General features: G+C 39.2%; 1 protein-coding gene across 1 annotated transcript; it reads left to right on the top strand.

Annotated features, from left to right (window-relative positions):
- Positions 1–67: 67 nt before the first annotated feature.
- LOC139122019 (DNA repair protein complementing XP-A cells homolog) lies at positions 68–19,146 on the top strand. Its single transcript, XM_070687381.1, has 6 exons — positions 68–471; positions 2,453–2,583; positions 3,725–3,827; positions 4,244–4,409; positions 5,669–5,786; positions 18,440–19,146. The coding sequence occupies exons 1-6, from the start codon at positions 266–268 to the stop codon at positions 18,589–18,591; spliced, it is 876 nt and encodes a 291-aa protein (XP_070543482.1). The 5' UTR covers positions 68–265; the 3' UTR covers positions 18,592–19,146.
- Positions 19,147–19,932: the final 786 nt, after the last annotated feature.

Below are 19,932 nucleotides of genomic sequence, written 5' to 3'. Positions count from 1 at the left end.
GCGTGCGGGTGCCCTTGCCGGTGGCAGTGATAGCCACCACGTGACTACAATTTCCACGATAGCTGTCATGTGACTAGCTCTCATGCGTAGAAAAATGGCTGCCCCCATGGCCATGGCTTCGCGGCAGTATTCCACCCGCCATTCTCACACTTGAGGGCTACCTCAACGATTAAAACTCTAGCTTGCAGTAAAAGTAAATATTTTACGAACCTGTGCAACTTAATATTATCCAAAACAACTATCTAATGCTTAGTTTTGAAAGGTGATGGAATTAGAGGGCGACAAACGTGCGTCTTCCGGGTTAAGTGAATCTGACGATGTCAACAATAAATCTCAAACCGATTCGCCCAAACACCCAAACCTGTCTGATGCACAGAGAGCCAAGATTGAAAGGAACAGACAGAAAGCACTGCTTCTACGCCAAGCAAGGTTAACAAGCAGACCATATCCGACAGAAAAGCCGAGTAGGAAGTAAGTTCTACCCCTTTTTTGACCTTGATGATGATAGGTGATTTTCCCGAACAACCCAAAATCGCCTGGGAAAGATGTGGGCTACGGAACTGCAGCAAGAGTTAGGGCATGGAGATTCCTCCATGGCTAAAGTTGCTGGTGGACCTGAAGCGTGGCTTATCACATGTATACTTATTACACGTAATCTTCAAGCATTGTCGTAATATGGTTGTAACCTGTGGTCACAACACAGGATGCTCAGACTTTATGATAAACAAGTGAACAAGTGCAAGTAAACAAACGTACCAGCAACATACAGACGACAGAAAAGAGACAAGACAACAAGTAAACAAACAAAGGAATTAATAGACTGATGACTGCAAAAAGTATGTGACAAATCAATTTACTACCTTTTGGTCCCCGTACATGAAATCAGTTTAATTGGAGAATTGTTCCTTTGAAGAATGACAGTAGAGACGGGTTAGGGTTTATATCTGGGTGTGCTGTAACCCAACAATGATGTACTCAAAAAAGAAAGTTGGGATGGGCCTATCAGAAAGTCTTTCCCCTGTGCTGGTGTGGTTGTTTTCACAGTTACATCTAGCTCTGCACAACACAACAGGGCTGTATGTTACTGGCCACACCTCCCACTGCAGCCCGGCTACCATAGGCTAAACCACTGACTCCGCATCAGTTTCACTTTTCTGTTGCGTGCGAGAAAACCATCCATGTCTGCATCTGCAACCACCATCATTATGAAGTACAAGACCCACATTACAATTGCAGCAGATACGGACAGTTACGGTGAAATGCGGACGCAGACAGTTTTCTCACATAGAGACAGAAAAGTGGGCTTTGTGTAAGTTTTTCTTTTTCATATAGCGTCATTTGCCTTGACCAGCGAGAACACGGAAAGTGTAATATCTTCGGTATCCCCTCCTCATGATTTCTGATGTTTACTGTAATGTTGACCTAAAGTAATCAACTTGACTGATAGAAAACATGTAACTTCCCAGTGATTCACTAAGCCTGTTTACACTCCAAACCTTGAAGGAACATCTGTCTTGTGTTGAGTGATGTATTGTTTTAACAGATGCTAAAGTTATAAGAAATGACCAGAAGTTGACCTTGACTCAAGTTTAAAAGATCATCTCATCCTGTTTTGACAATATTTCCTGTTCTTTGATACTTTCAGAAGTGTCTGTATTGAATTAAATCTGTATGCTAAGCCATTCATTATAATATGGAGATTTGGAAACTATTTACGTTGTACGCTTCCAAACATTAGTAATGCTGAGAGGTGGGTAGAGAGTTGGAAGTTGAGTCTTCACCGTCGACACTTGCCTTCAAGCCTTTGGGGACCATCATATTCCATATGCCGAAGTTGCTACACTGGTATTTTATGCAGAGAAGGCACGAGGCACTGCAGACAGACTATCAATGCCACTAACACAAATTTAGTCTTGAATCAGAGAAAATTCAGTCCGTAGAATATTTCGACTAATTAGAAAAAAAATGAGACAATATGAAATAAACTACCCTTTTTGTCGTCAAAAAAGTCTTAACTTTGTGATCATGCATTGGTTTGTCGTTGTCATGCATGGCTTTCTCTGTTTTCAAAGACACAGGATCCAGCAGTGAACTAGACTCTCCACTTCTCTACTTAAACACTGATGTGCCCTGACTCCCCTCAGTCATAATGTTGTGTACTTTGTGAGCTGGTGAATCTCACAAAGCTATGCTTTGGAAATTGCCAGTATTAAGGATAGAATGGCCAAATTAATCAGCAAATGTAAATGGCAATGGTATCTAGGATACATGGTGAACAAGCTCTGTATCAGTTCACAAGCCACTGTCCTTAATGTCGAAAATCTTGTCTTGTCTTTCACACAAGGCAATGCATACAGTCTACAATTGTTATTGCTTGGAGGGTCATATATGTTGACTCTTCAGTGAATACAGATGTACGTGAATTTCACAATACGATAACATTTTCTTACAGGAGTGACAAGCCTGAAGTATCAGGTATCAAAGTGTCAGGACGCTTGATTGACACGGGGGCTGGTTTTCTCCTTGAAGAGGAAACAGAAGATGAAAAGAATCAAGAATCTCTCAAAATTGTGGAGCAGCCAGGTATGGTCAGAGTTGTGATATTATGTGTAATTGGTCCCTGTAGCTTCATGATGGTGTCACCATATATAACCCTGACTCCCATTGGGTTTCTAGACACTTCAGACTTTTTCTGAATTGATGCATACTTACCAGATGAGCAGCGATTTACAGGGACACAGAGAGTGTTTAATGGCATTTTCCTATTGACATGCAGAAAATTATGTTGTAGTATAACCAGTAGTTCTAATACTTGGGCTGATGATTTCAACTGATATCAGATATACACCTTGATCGGTGCCATACATTTACCCTATCAGTACTTCTTGGGGATGCATGATAATTAAAAACTGCATATGGCAGACAAAACTCGGTGCATTTTATCTCAAACCCAATTCCTGTAAACAAATATCTGGAAGTGCGAAAATCTGTCCTCTAAGGTATAATTTCTTCTTTCCCACAACATACTCAATTGCTGACAGAGATCATTAAAGTTCAAGTCACTTACAGATTTTTGAACAACAAACATCATAAAACAATTGCAAAAACTGTCAAAGTCTTTGATGAATCCATAACTGTGATAACATAGGATCGTTTGTCTTCTTTTCACCAACATCAGAGAAAGGTGTCCTTTTCTGAATATCTCACCAATTACCAAATTGAGAATCCCTATTTCTTCATAATGGAAAAATGAATCTAAATGAATTTAGACAAATCAGGAACCCAATGAAAGTATTCCTGTGACAAGAAGATAATAGAAACCATGTCAGCTGCATCCCAGCTAATCGAGAGAGAGAATAATTAACAAACACAGTACCATATGTAAGACATATAGCTATACAAAAACATGGAACTATAGGCACAATTACTTGTCTTCGTAAATGCCTGCATTTTTGTCTTATCACCAGTTGTGTCTGATTTCTGAAATCTAATTATGACACAATTGTCATAGCAACAGACAGAGACAATGTAAAAACCACAGAGAGTTTTGACTGATGATAAACTATCTAATCATCTTTCAGTTTACTTTGAATTTGGAGGTAATTTTTCTGCTTTACATCTAGCAGTCAAAGGGAAAATCTCATATCTGGTACATTTGAAATTTGATAGTTTTCTTAATGATATGCAATAATTGAAATTGTTTTTTTGTAAAATATCTGTACAGCTCCAATCATCGATAACAGGCCTCGATGTGAAGAATGTGGCAACCTCTTCTCAGAATCATTTCTGCTCAATCACTATGATGTTGATATCTGTGACACTTGTAGGTAAGGTGATATGTTGCTCACTGTCTGGCTTGTAATGAGATCAACATTGAAAGCTGATGTCTGGAAAACACAAAGCTGTATTTGTAATGTTTGGAAGGTCAAAGTTCATGTGACACGAAGTTCACACAAAACTGACAGTGTCTGGAGAAGGAATATGTGTTGCCTGATTCTAATCGGTGATCCTGATTTCCAACAGGGTGTAGGCACTGCAGACTGATCAACAGCGTGTCTCTCATAAAAGTAACTGAAAAACTGTAAAATCAATTTAGTATCTGTATAAGATTTCAAAGACTAACATCATGTGGACTAAAATGAAATGCTGACAATTTTTTCCGGTGTATGATATTCCTTAGCTGTATGATACAATCAGGAGATAGGGTGTGGAAATTTATATTTCCTATCTTCCCTTCTTTCAGAGATAATGAAGAAAGACATGCATTGATAACCAAAACAGATGCCAAACAACACTATTTACTTAAGGATTGTGATTTTGACAAACGTGAACCACCTTTAAAATTCATCGTTCGGAAGAATCCACACAATGCTAGATGGGGGGACATGCGACTCTTCCTGAAGTCACAGGTACATATATGGACTCTATGTGGTCGCTGGCCCTGGCAAGCCTCTTTCCAGTCCAGTGTAAATAAATGTAGGATTCTACAGAGATTGTATGGTGTTGCTAGACTTGTGCAATTTTACTTTCCTTGGCTTATCTCTGACAGTTGATTTGAATATTTACGACTAGAACAAAATCTGAGTAAAGTAACAGGATTTCAGCAGGAATATTTTTCGGTAATTGTAAAAAGAGGGATATAGCTGCCTACTTTTCCAATTTGTTCATGTATGTGATAATGTTCAAAGTCAATTACAAACTCAATTAGACAACAGCTGTAACTTTTTAACAGTGTCCTTTGTGACATTTAACAACCTTGAGGGTTTACTGTTTGTTATTTCTGGGTGCCTTTGCACTGTTTCTTGTCAAAATAAATTGATGTCAGGATTGTCTCCTCAACCGCAGCAATAAACATTATCATATTGGCCATGTTGGGAAGGTGACGGATTAGTATTTTACCTTTTTCTCTCCATCCGAGAAGTTGCAGTCCCAGTAACAGCTATAGCTACAGGCCCAGTAAAGGCTTGACCTACATGTATATCTATGACAGAAAATAACAAGGTTTGAATTTGGTGGTAGGAGGGTAGGAGAGTAGCTTTAGAACCAGAAAATTTTTGTTGATTCTAGATGGCAAAATTAATTCTGAAGGGCAATATGTGGACGCAGAAGCTGTTATATCAGTGTCCCCTTTGGCCCTCAAATTCACAAACTCTTAAAGTCAATTGAGGAGTATTGCTATGTTGAAATTTCTTTGAGTCAGCCTAATGACAGTACATGCAATATTTCCTTGTGTCAGCCCGATATCAGTACATGTAACCATAGACTCTAAAAACGGATTAGAGTCTATGATGTAACACATAAATTTCTCTGTGTCAGTCCGATAACAGTACATGCATGCAAACTATCAATTTATTTTGAGTCAGTCCAATAACAGTACATGCATGCAATATATCAATTTATTTTGAGTCAGTCCAATAACAGTACATGTAATATATAAATTTCCTTGTGTCAACCTGATAACAGTACATGCATGCAATATATCAATTTCTTTGAGTCAATCCGATAACAGTACATGCTACCGGTACATGCAATATATAAATTTTCTTTCATCTGAGAGAACTTTCTTGAGTACCGCTAAATGTTGTGTCAATTTAGCTTAGAGGGTACACTGCCAACAAATGTAGAAACTCTTTACTGACTTAGGGTGATCATCTCTTTGGAAATACAGGTAGAAGCGAGAGCATTGCAAGTATGGGGCAGTAAAGAAAAGATTGAAGAACAAAAGGAAAAGAGAAGTGTCAATAAAGAGAAATTGAAACAGAAGAAGTTTGACAAAAAGATGAAAGGTAACTATGTATTGCCAAGTTTTTGATAAAGATTTGTCAGTTATTTATAGTGTGTTTTCAGAATGAAACTTAGATTTTTTTTTTAAATGTCAAAATGTCTAACAAAGTTCATATACCGCAGTGTGATCATAACTTTGAGTGAGTATGTGAAACAGACTGTGCTAACCGTCATGGCAGGTGACATTGCAAATTGAACAAAATGACAGCCAGCAAATTTAACAGTAGCAGAGTACAGCTGTAAAATATTTTTTAAGAAGTTTATTGACTACGTAGACCTAACTGCAGACGAAACTTTTCATATCTGACCTCAAACCACCTCTCTTAACCCTTGCACCCTGACCCCCTGGTACTCTATGAAATCATTGGATATTACCAACGTAAAGTTGGCGTCATCCTCATCCTCATCCTCAGCCTCAGGGGTCACGCGAAAATGAGGATGAGGATGACGCTACAGCGTCAGCTTCACCGGCGTCAGATCCGATTATTCCCGAATGCGTGTGATGGAATGATAAGTGTTAAAACGACTTTAAAAATGTGCTCCAAGTTTCATATCACTGTAAATGTTAATCAAAACACAGTGGGGTATGTATTTCATAATATTTAGTAACCTCTCCTCTTAATATCCGTTTCTCACGATGTAGTTATAACGCAACATTCTTAGCCCTTAATTTCCTTAAAGTTCAAAGGTTGTATGTTTAATACTTTGACTTTTCAGGCCTCAAGTCATAGTTATACCAGTTAATTGTTTTATATGTCCTCTGAATAATTAGGGCTTTCATATCGCCTCTCATGGTGGCGATTTTTAAACATTTCGGACCACGTATACTTTTTTTGCACCAATTTTTGGAAAATCTTGACGCAAGAGTTGAGAGGATACCAACAAACACATCCACGGATCCATGGACTGAAAATTACGAACATTTCCAAAAAACTGGTCTGTATGAGACATTCTAACGATAAAATATTACCTGCGAACCAGTTTTACGATTCAAAAGAAAGTTGAGAAAGAATGGAGTTGTTATTTTCTTAAGTTTTGGGCGAATTTTATCATTTATCCGTCATCGGGTAGCGCAACTTCGTCAATCTTCGGATACCACACTTAAGCTGACGCTGAGTAGTGTCATTTTCAGCGTCAGCTAGAAAGGTCACCTGAAGCTGAGGATGAGGATGAGGATGACGCCAACTTTACGTTGGTAACACATTTATGTCCGAACCGGATTCAAAGGGTTAAATGAAAGTCTTGACACAGCTACTCTACAGTAGGGTAACTGTGGTTTTGAAGAGCAAAAATCCAATGACAATACTGATATAGACATTAAATTGCTGACAGGTTTTGGAATCAAAACATTTCAATTCCATGATTTAACTTAATGAACATACTGAATAGCATAAATTTGTGCATGATAATCGAAATAGAGCTAAATCGTCACCCTTCGGAAACACAATAAAATTTCCCTTGTCATGTATGTGTGTTAATTATTAATGGCCTTTCACCGAAATTACAAATATCCCATGTGCAACTGTCACCATACTGTGAGAAATGTGTTGAAGCATGGAGGTAAATGAAAGAAGGAGTTACAACCCTTTGGACCATGAGTGTAACCGCCGTTTGTACTCCCAGCGGGTGGTTCCATCACGGTCCCTCCACAAAACGGTCAAGAAACGCCACCAGTTTCTTTTGTTATAGTCCGGGTTTCGATTTGGCTTTCTGTTGATTTTACTGATGAGGATAATCCCGGATTATCATGCGCGCGGCGGGAGGTGTTAACAGTTACGTGCATAAAATTGTCGTAAGCAGAAACTTAATTCTCCCAGAATCCATTCTGATTATTGTCTGCGCATGCGTCTAAAGTCAAAGTTTGTTTACATCTGCCTGCCATATCTTCCAAGAGAGATCACCGTGGAGTCACGCAGCGTGAACTATGTACAAGTTCGGAGACGATTTCGTCAATTTTGACGACTCCCATGTTGATTGGGACTTCATTTTGGAAGATAAAATCCTGCGTTGACACGTACTGCTGCGAAACCCAAGCCTTGCTTGGTCTTCCAATGTCCACAGTGTAGCAACCAATACAATCAGTTTGTATATAAATACCTAGCCCTACGAGTATGGCGAGAGTGTCCGGCTTTGGCTACGCCGCCTCCCACGTCCTATATCGGCGTAGCCAAAGCCGGACACTCTTGCCATACTCGTAGGGCTAGCAAATACCAATCGAGGGGCTGACCACGGACTCTCGTGGGTAACATACGAAACCTATACACGACATGATTTGTATCTCACTTGATCCTCAATCAGGAAAATCCATGGCAGAGAGTTGGGCGCCCAGGCTTGGGGAGGTCATGTCACCAAAATGTCGCGACACTTGTAGGGTTTCTAGATTCTCTAAATTTGGCGATCTCAGAATTCGAAAGGTCGACAAAATCAAAACATTGGGTTCGGCAGTAACTTGTGTCTATAAGAAAGAACAGATTCCGTCATGAACCTGATTGCCTACTTTTGAGAAGACTGAACGATCGATAGGGACGCACTTGACACCTCTGAACGATCGATAAAGGAGAAAAAAAGGGGGAAAAAACGTTGCACTATTACCATAACGCCAACTCTCAATGGGTCGACGCACGGTCGACGGGAGCACCTTGCAAAAACAGGTCATCATAAGAGTTCCTTGATTTCGTGCATTGAATTTTGTTGAAAACGATTAAAATTTTCAAATCGAACTCTCAAAGTTTGGAACTGAGGAATTATCATGTTAAATCGATATCAAAAGGGAGTTAAGGAAGACATTTTAGGATTTTCCCATGTAATGCAGATACGACTCGTCGATCCCAAGCGACGCCATTTTGTTTTCAGTTGAAAATATAAACACGGCAAAAAAGACTAGTTTTCTTGTCGAATTAGGTTTCAAAATAACAACACAACACGATTCCCTATTTTTTCGAAGTCTTTGCCTTGTTAGGAGGTGCATGACTTACTTTTTTGATGAAAGGTGAAAAAACAAACGGGGGAGTAAAATTCACAGTGTTTCCGAAATGCATGGCGTCGGTCAAGATCACCTCATGGCTGAACTCAGCCATAAAATACCATCCAAGATTTCTCGATAGTGACCTAGATCTTTAAGAAACTGTTTTACTCATCGTCTCACGTAGCCACAAAAGTCTTCAAATACATGCGAAATAGTGCAGAAAGATGAAAATAAAGTAGCTTGATTGACTGAAAATCGTAGAATACCGGAGCGGGACCGTGTCACAAGACGCCACTGAAACAAGACGCTAACATGCCTATGACGTCATTTGCTTCCTGCGTCCGCCGCAACGCGGACTGTTGCAACTGTGTAGGTGATCAGCACCTTTGAACAAAAGCGTTTCTTGACCGTTTGTGGAGGGACGTACCGTGGTTCCATATTCACTGTAAAGGATTAGCAATATCTACCGGTATGCTTGTGGAGGGGCCGTGGCAATATGCATAATGCATATAACTTGGCTGACTATTTCTGATAGTACTTCAGCTACAGTCGTGTTCAATCAAGCTGTCAGGTGCAGTTTTGCATAGCTATTAGTCTGGTAGCTGCAGTACTGTGTAGCTTGATGTTTTTGCCCGGGTATTTGGGTTGAAGGCCATGAATAATTAACACACATACATAACCCAGTTGAATAATTAACACACATTCATAACCCAAATACCCAGGCAAAACCTTGAGCCACAGTAGTGCAGCGGGTAGTCTGATTGCGATATGTTTTTATTAAGTGCTTTGTCTTGAATGAACTAGAAACAAACAAACATGGATGCACTATGGAGGTATGATTTACCATTAATGGAAAACTAGTCAGAAAAACTAATAACGGTCACACATGAGCCATATCTCACACGAAAGAACATATCCCCATCATTCTTTTCAATGCAAAACAAATGTTTCAATTCTATCCTGAGTATTATTAATCGTTGTTCAGAAAAAATTGAATGCACCCACATTTTAGTTTTCTGAAAAATAGCCGTAACTTATCTGGAGATGTACCTACGGTAAATATCTGGTTTCCCTACAATGATTGCTATCTAGAGAATCGAAAAACTCTGCATGCACATATCCCTTCACTTTTGAACTTGACTGAGCAGCTGATTTCTCCCAAGGTCGAAGTGCATGTACATAAAATAGACAGCTATGAGCTTGGGTATCTGTAAAACACATGGTTACAAAAGGGTACATACACAAAGGCAGTAAGTGGATTTAACCCTTTCACCCCAGTTCCCTGTATACAGGTCCAACTTTACCATAGAAAACAATGGATTTTGGACAAACCATGGTGGTGAAAGGGTTAAAGGCCTGTGTCGGCGTCAGATTGTCTTGCAGGGAAATATACTTATTACATTACATTTTCAATGGAAAACAAAAGGCTATGACACTCCACGATCCTCTCACAGACTAAAACAAACTTGATCTCAGGGATCAAGGCCCTGGCCTTTAACCACTTCAGTAAAAAGGAATGCAATACAATTTAGAGCCTTTGTGACTGTTTTTTTTACCTCCATGATTGAAGATATCTTTCCATGGTCCCCCACTGTCATTGAACTTTATTCAATCTGTAGTAAAGACTGACAGTGTCCCTAAAATTATTTAAAGTGGTACATTTACTATAATTAACTTCCATTCAGTCTCCAGTACTGCAGCACTGTATATCATTGCCATTCATCGTGAAGACGCAATTCAGGGCAAACAAACTCAAATAGTTGCACATAAAATCATGGAGTGTTATCAATGATACTATGTGTTATGAAGTTGTATAGCAGTATGGTGCCAGTGAATGACTGCAAGTTAATTTTAAATTAGTGTTTGATCATATCAGGCGTGAAATGCAGTACTTTGATAACTTAATATCAGCTTATTATCAAAAGCTTCTTCAGATTTACACCTGTGAAATACCTTAATCCTTATCCCACTGCTTTGATATCATGTTTTCCTAAAAGCTGATCTTATGATCAACATAGATAAGTAAATGGCATGCTAACTTCCCCTATAAAAGCTTGATTATCATCAATCTATGCAAATGTAAACAAGCCACACTACTGATTGGACAATTGCCCTGTTTGGTCCTAGCATGGATGTAAAAAATAGAAGGATACAGGACAGTCCTTTGATCCTTTGTTCAAGGGATAGTTGCCGCCGATTCGTTATCTGGTAATCCCGTAACGGGATTAGCGTGTTATTTTATACATAGCGTACCTTCGGGTTGTTGTCGGTAAATGTCGAGTCTTTCTGTGCAATACCACAGACAGCGTAAAAAATAGCGTCTTTCGTGCCAGTAATGTTGTTGTAGCAATACTACGACCTTTTTCTATCTTAACGATGATATGCGGCTCATCGAGGAGGAAAACAATCGACTACATAGCTCCTGGCTCACTTTCTGTCTCACGTAAAGACGGTATAACAAGAACTGCGCATGTGTAATAACCTTTCCCCTTCTTGAACAATGCCTCAACCCGTGCAGAATGGTGACGCGACGCAATGAACTTCGGCGAAAAAATCACCAGGGAATTTTTGGCCAGGTACTCAGATCGCCAAACATGTCCAGACAGGAAAGTCTTTATTATGACTTTAGTTTTGGCGTAACAGTTCTATCAGCAGTGTCTTTGAATGTCTGGAAACGTGACTTCAAACGGATGAACCATGGCATGAACGACGAACGCATTTGCACGCAATCCTATGGGGACTAACTATTGGCGTACCGCAAATATAGCCCAATTTTAGAATATGATAAATTCAACGGCCAGGCGAACCAGCACTTAGGACAAACATTTTTTAAGCGTTCATACCTTGAACCTCCTAATTAAGAAAAAATCAGACTACGCGGTTAGATACTTTGTAAGTTAGAGTAATTTTATGATCAGGGGACTTTATCCAAGTCGGTTCAAAAGAATAGTCATAACTTGGTCAAATATGCGTCGATTTTCTCAGTCTTTGGTTTGTTTGAGCTCTGTTAAGTCTGGGCATTCAACACAAGCAATTTCACAAGTTTGAAAGGTTTTTTTTATGAATTTGGCAACAATAATTTGATGTACATGATATTGTGAGTGAAGTGGATGTGTCTGAGCCGTCCTGATCGCGGAAACCATGCCACAACTTCAAAGACCAGCGTAGACAGAGAAATAACAATAGGTGTGAAAGGGATTATTAGGGCTGTCCTGTATCCTTCTATTTTTTACATCCATGGTCCTAGAATCCCATAATTTTGCCATGTGTCAGGCGTTCATTGTCATTGACTTTTACATATGGTGTCTGTGAATATATAGCAACTAAGCGGCTAAATTTGAGTCTAAAATAAACTGAAAAAGGTTCTGTTTTATGTTGGAGAACGCATATGTTTCAAAATGTGTTCCCTGTACGACCATTTGACTCCTTTTTGCATATGTCATGAAAGCGCCTATTATTATTCTTCAAATTTATCATACAGTCAAAGCGATGCTACGAGATTTCAAAACTCCCGCCCAGTGTATGCAAATGGCTGCGTCATCAGTAATCCCCCTATTGTGCACCCATGATCCTGTAACTTCCCGCTTAATCTCTTAAATCAAGCACGTTGTAAAACTACAGAAAGTAAGAAGATTCCAGAATATAATGTTAATGTTTAACTTTAACAGTGATATTTGCATATTTCATATCTCCGGCTAATTAGTTGCTACAATTTTGTCACATGACTGTGGATATCCAGTCCAACTACCTTTTGAAAATATTAGGAGGAGCTCCTTAGGTTTAGTTTTGTGTTGAATTGTTAAATTCCTGTTTAAATGCAAATGTGACACCGACATTATAGACAAGTCTCCTTCTGAAGAAGATACTGTCTCTGCATAAGATGTTTAGACATTCTCATTCTCCAGCATGACTGAGTCATACAGTTGTGGTCCCTAGGAACCGTGATACAGTTGAGTAACGTGTGGAAGAAACTTTCCCGTTACTCCAAAACACATATTTTGACAGTTGAGAGACATGTCATCAAACTTTGTAGCCTGGCGTTTGGAGATTTTAAGTGCCTCTTTGAGCAACTGACGGCTTGTGCAATGTCAAGTTCAGCTGTTCTGGGAAAAATAATTCCCACTTTTTTGTCATCTCATTGATCATCAATGATAGTTTACAGTCTTTAGCACAGGGTATAGCCTTGCTTCCTCTGAATTTTGAACCATCCTTTGAATTTATAGCAAAGAGATCAAAATTTGCTTTCCAAACCAGAACTTTGATTAGCTAAACAACAGTCCAGGACTGTGGTCAACCCTATGATTCAACTTTGATGGCCTCATTGACATATTATAAGTCTATTTACTGACCTTACAAAGATTAGCTTTCAATTCTGACTTTCAGCAAATAATACTTCCCATATCAAATTTTGTCTGCTTTGGCTCTCAGTTAGTATACCGACAGGGTTTCAGCTGAAGACCCTTGAAGTAAAGACATCAAATCACGTTCTCTTGGACCGTGATCAATTCAACAGTTGTTCATATAAACAAGATATTTGGATGTTTAATTTATTTGCACTGATAATAGAGCCTATGGTAACTGTGTCAAGTTTGAACAAAGTTCATAGCCATGCATAGTAAGGTGCAGGTGAGCCAGAAGGTCAAATTTCCACTTTATCTAACCTTGGGGCGCAGCTCCAAATTTGAGTTTTAGTCACACTCTGCAGTTTGGCAAGTGGTCAGAAGAATCTCTTGGTATGTGATGATAATTCATACTATCAGAACACAATCTATTTTGATGACATGTGACTGTTGTTGCAAAGTACAGCCACATCTCATCCAGAATCTGCTACAACCGTGGCAGTGTGATTTTTTACTTGGTAGATGTGTGATCTGTAATCCAAGCTTCAAGGAAGTATTAAAATTAATTGCCAATAATTTTCACGAAGTAACTGAAAACCAGTTTTCACATTTTATGCGTACTAGGAAGAGACTCTGCTGTAAATTGCGCAAGGATCTCAGTGTACATGGTGGCCCCTGACCGAAACCAAACAGTATATCTTCTTCTCAATTGAACTCATTCAATTTATTAGCCAACTCTAAAAGCCAGGAGGAGTTTCCTTTCAACAGCATTTATATCAAACAAAGGGAATCGAGAGTAAAAGTGAAGAACTTACAAAACAACAAAAAAAATGATCTTCAAGATAAATTGTATGTGAAAATTTTAGATAAAATCTGGCAACACTTGGTTTGGCATTGTCTGGACTGTACTCATTGACTGGACTCAACCAGTTTAATGATAAGATTAATTCATACTGCTGCTATTGTTATTGTGTTGGTTGTTGTGTTGGAGTATTACCCATCAGGATTACTGCTAACAACTAGCTGTGATTCCATTGTGGACAGTATAGATGTCAGCAACAGGAAAAGCATGCAAACACTATCAATCATTTTAAAATCTAAAGCTACTCTGTCGATGAAACAGTAATAATTATCAGTCAAAAAGAAAAATGATCTATTCTACCAAATTTGTCCATGCAAACAAATGAGTTTGAAAAGATGGAAGGTTTTAATGATTGCAATATAAGCTACAATATAACTTGCCATCTTGGAAAAAATCTACTTCTTGTCATATGCAAGTTACTCACGGGTGGTTGTGGTTACTGTGATGAACTTAAAACACTGTTTATTGCAGTTATCACTGGAAATGATGACCACTCATCTTGTATTCACACTCAGATTGAAGATATTTTCACTATAACTTGTAACTTGAAAGCCACACCTACTCTCTGGAAGTAATTTTGTCAATATCATCATGGTCCCTATGTGATAGAAGGACCGTGATATAATAGAAGGAAGATGACCTTTTGATGCTATTGATTTGGACGGTGAGAACGTTATCTCAAATAATTTGGTTGTCTCCAGGATCAGTGTCCATCACATGTGCCAGAGAGTTTCATGGTTTCTGGTCAAGCCATTGTGATAAGGTCAAATCAGGTTTCACAGAACAAAAGTGATGTTGTTTACGATTTACTGTATAGGGCAATAAACCATTGCACTAGCTCTGTGGTAATTGAAGTGTGAAGCATGCCATTATTATATCCTTTGTGGTGCTTGTGAAAGAGTACAGCTCACCCACGATCAAAGGTGGCCATTACTTAAAGTGCATCAGACCTCTATGTTCATTCTACCATGGGTTGTCCTTATTGTTCCTACGTGCAGTTCCCAGTGTGAGTTACAAACTGAGGTACAATGTCTGTTATGCATTGACACCAAATCACACAGTGTAACATGACCTTCAAAGTTGACCAGCTGATAATTTCTGAAATTAATAAGTGTCCTGGTAATTGTTGAATGTATTATGAGCCAACAATATTGCTTGGTTGGTTGGTAGGCTCTGCTAATCACTATCTAGCCATGGGATTTACCTCCCAGCACAATCACCGAAATTGAGCCAGCTATATACAGTGAAACCTGTCTGAATTCAACCCTTTTCCCGGTCCCATTCCAATAGAAGTCTATGTTAAAAGGACCTCTACAAACCGAACACCTCTCCAAACCAAACAATTTTCTCAGTCCCTGAATGGTTCGGTTTGGACAGGTTTCACTGTACGGTATATGCATGAACTGTAGCTCAATTAAATCTGATTAAGGTCAGTGAAGAGATGTGCTCTGTTGTATACCTTGCAGTGTCTAGTCTGCCTGGCACACCTCAGAAGTGAAAGTGAAAGGAAAAAGGGAATTCATATTATAACACGCCACATGCTCATTCCGTCATGAAGGCGCGACTTTGCACAATTTTTAAATATCGGATATTTACAATCTAGTATCGAAGTTTGACATATCGACGTTTTCGGGACTAGTATCGATACTAGACGATACTAGAATGAAATGCCGTCCTTCCATGGGAAGCCGTTGGGGACTTCAATATCGATACTAGACGATACTATGATGACTAGCCTTGTACCTCGGCACACCGGATCTGTGAAATCTCCGATATTTACCCGATAATATCGGCGATTTGGGGACTCTAATATCGATACTAGACGATACTAGAATGACTTGCCTCGTGCCCCGGCACGCCGGATCTGTGAAATCTCCGATATTTACCCGATATTTATCGGCGATTTGGGGACTCTAATATCGATACTAGACGATACTAGAATACTTGCCTTGTACCTCGGCACGCCGGATCTGTGAAATCTCCGATATTTACCCGATATTTATCGGCGATATGGGGACTCTAATATCAATATATCAATATATTTGAGTCTGTAAAATCGCAAGTAAATATCCGATATATATCGGAGATTTCACAACCTCACCGTTCTGGCCAAGCCCGACTTCCGAGGACTGACTCTAGCATCGATACTAGACGATACTAGAGTTTGTCAAATCGCAAGTAAATATCCGATATATATCGGAGATTTCACAACCTCACCGTTCTGGCCAAGCCCGACTTCCAGGGACTGACTCTAGCATCGATACTAGACGATACTAGAGTCTGTCAAATCGCAAGTAAATATCCGATATATATCGGAGATTTCACAACCTCACAGTTCTGGCCAAGCCCGACTTCCAGGGACTGACTCTAGCATCGATACTAGACGATACTAGAGTCTGTCAAATCGCAAGTAAATATCCGATATATATCGGAGATTTCACAACCTCACCGTTCTGGCCAAGCCCGACTTCCAGGGACTGACTCTGGCAGCGATACTAGACGATACTAGAGTCTGTCAAATCGCAAGTAAATATCCGATATACATCGGAGATTTCACAACCTCAGAGTTCTGGCCAAGCCCGACTTCCAAGGAATGACTCTGGCATCGATACTACACGATACTAGAGTCCGTCAAATCGCAAGTAAATATCCGATATATATCGGAGATTTCACAACCTCACCGTTCTGGCCAAGCCCGACTTCCAGGGACTGACTCTAGCATCAATACTAGACGATACTAGAGTCTGTCAAATCGCAAGTAAATATCCGATATATATCGGAGATTTCACAACCTCAGTGTTCTGGCCAAGCCCGACTTCCAGGGACTGACTCTAGCATCGATACTAGACGATACTAGAGTCTGTCAAATCGCAAGTAAATATCCGATATATATCGGAGATTTCACAACCTCCTACAACCTCGCCGTTCTGGCCAAGCCCGACTTCCAGGGACTGACTCTGGCATCGATACTAGACGATACTAGAGTCTGTCAAATTGCAAGTAAATATCCGATATATATCGGAGATTTCACAACCTCAGAGTTCTGGCCAAGCCCGACTTCCAGGGACTGACTCCAGCATCGATACTAGACGATACTAGAGTCCGTCAAATCGCAAGTAAATATCCGATATATATCGGAGATTTCACAACCTCAGAGTTCTGGCCAAGCCCGACTTCCAGGGACTGACTCTAGCATCGATACTAGACGATCTAGAGTCTGTCAAATCGCAAGTAAATATCCGATATATATCGGAGATTTCACAACCCTACTGTTCTGGCCAAGCCCGACTTCCAGGGACTGACTCTAGCATCGATACTAGACGATACTAGAGTCTGTCAATCGCAAGTAAATATCCGATATATATCGAGATTTCACAACCTCAGAGTTCTGGCCAAGCCCGACTTCCAAGGACTGACTCTAGCATCGATACTAGACGATACTAGAGTCTGTCAAATCGCAAGTAAATATCCGATATATATCGGAGATTTCACAACCTCACCGTTCTAGCCAAGTAAAGATTTCACCACCTCATCGTTCAATCTAAGTTCGATATTGTAGAGTCTAGTAGCCGTAAATATCGGATATCATATAAAAGTGCAATGTCGCCGTGTCCTCCATTCCGTGTCACGATTCTCCAGAATATGTCACCTGACGAGAAAATAGATACGTCTAGTCCCCATCGGATTGACAAAAGTGACGTCAGAGGGTATTTTTTTGAACAGCTATTTCCCTAGGGAAATAGTTCTGACCAAATTTTGAAAAGTGCCCAGTCACATGACCCTAGTGTCGTCTGCAGCTTTAGCAGGTGACTAGAACGTGAAGTGTGTCTGGGATAGGTGACGACACATTCTCTGAAACAGATTTTCCAACATTTTCCAACATTCCAACAGTAGGAACATGAACAGCTCATTGGCGGAAAAGATTAAAGTGCAACTAAGGATGTCGCTAGGTATGCTTAGAATACTTTTTGAAAGAAAGTGGTACCACGTACAACTGAAACCGATGTGGAAACATAGCCCAGTAAACTTGTCACAATGGATTGCTGTGGTGCAAAATATCAAAACACATTAAAAACTACATAACAATACAACATGAGCATGTGGTGTGTTATAAAACACCTATAGCCTGGTCTTTATTCGGGCTATAGCGCTGGTGTATTACCCCTCGTGGCCGTGTGTTACCAGAAACACATCGCTATACCCCTCGGCCTACGGCCTCGGGGAATGGCGATGTGTTTCTGATAACACATGGCCCCTCAGGGTAATAGACGGGCGCTATAGCCCTCATGACCAGGTAATAGGTGTTTATTATGACACTTGATAGTTTATCAGACTGTTGTGCCAAGGCAATGCTAATCAGAACAACTACATTTCCACAATGAGGATTTCATCAGTGGACACAAGGTCCTATAAAATTTACATTCTCTATTATTTTGAGCAAATATGATTTTTATTCAGCATGCATATTTCCCTTTTTTATCACCACAGAACTTAGACGTGAAGTGAGAAGCAGTCTTTGGACAAAGGATATCTCTTCTCATGAACACACATATGGCGAGGAGACGTACAACGAGGAAAGTGATATGTACAGCAAGTCATGTACATCTTGTGGACATCACTTAACTTATGAGAAAATGTAAACTTGGCTGTGAAGCATAGTTTGAACACTTTGACATTTTTTCAGCGTTATTGAATATTTTATGTATTGGTGGCATTTAGAATATATTGTTGTGATTATTTCTCATACTTTTGACATTAACATAAAACGAATAAATTACAGACAAATGATCTACATAAAAATTTATGGTCTTGAAGTTTTATTATGTCATGGAAATAGATAGAAGCACACTCTCCTGACTGTTTTTGATTTCTTACTCATTCCGCTTTCTTACTGGATCTGTTAGGATAGGAACAATAAATTTTTTTTCAGAAACAGATAAAACCAAATAACATGTGAAACCAAATGCAATTTTCTTGTAAATATCATAGCAATGTATTACTGTACAGCACATAGTATTGTCCTATTGAATTTAAAACTTGTATGTAGCTGCCACAATGAGACTGGTGGAAAATATTGATTAGATTTAAATTTTGAAATTTTTCACTCATTTTTTTTTTCATAACCACTGTTAGATTTGTGTGAACATTTATAATTCTCATTCATGATATCAAAATAAATTATGCTTGAAACAGGACTATTTCTTTACAGAAAAGACATTCTTTTCAGAAAAGACATTCTGTTATCTCTTGTGACTTGTTGGTTTTTTAAGCAAATGATACAATGGTGCGTGAGAGCAATCATCAATCTAGATTGACTGCAAGCTTACCACATGCATATACATGTATACATGTATGTCATCTTTAGCCTGTTACTTTCAAAATTTTCGGGACAAAGATGTGTGATATGTTGCAAAAAGGGCAGTCAGGGTGCAGCACTGAAATACAACTCCTTTATTGAAGTAAAATCATCTAGTATGAGACTTACTGGACTGTTTGTATTTGTTGGGTCTAATCATGGCGCTTATACAGCAACACTGTTTTTATTGAAGTGTTCTTCCTCAGAAATAAAATCTATCTTATATTTACAATTAGTATGCCAAGTCTCTTGTGTGAATTTGATGTATTACATCAAATTCACACAAATTGTGACAAAAATAAGTTTGATTTTGCCCTCATTTGCTATTCAAAGCATGACTGCAGATAGTCAAAGAACTTCAGGTTCTGTCAAAGGACTTTTGAATGTGAGTGATATACATGTAACTGACACAGAAAAATTCCAAGATCAAAAGCTTGAACATAGTGCATCGACAACATACTTTATAAATATTGCTGAGATGAAAACTTTATCAGCTACATATCTTACATCACAACTTTCTGCCCGACATAATCTGCTTTTGACACTAAATGATTTATTTCACAAATTTTTGCTCCTGTTTAATGCATGACCTTTCTACCATTTTAGCACACAAACTATAGAGGAA

Source organism: Ptychodera flava, chromosome 21 (genome assembly GCF_041260155.1).
Source record: "Ptychodera flava strain L36383 chromosome 21, AS_Pfla_20210202, whole genome shotgun sequence".
Classification (NCBI taxonomy): domain Eukaryota; kingdom Metazoa; phylum Hemichordata; class Enteropneusta; family Ptychoderidae; genus Ptychodera; species Ptychodera flava.
The sequence above is the reverse complement of the archived record's forward strand: the minus strand, read 5'-3'. Positions and strand labels throughout refer to the sequence as shown.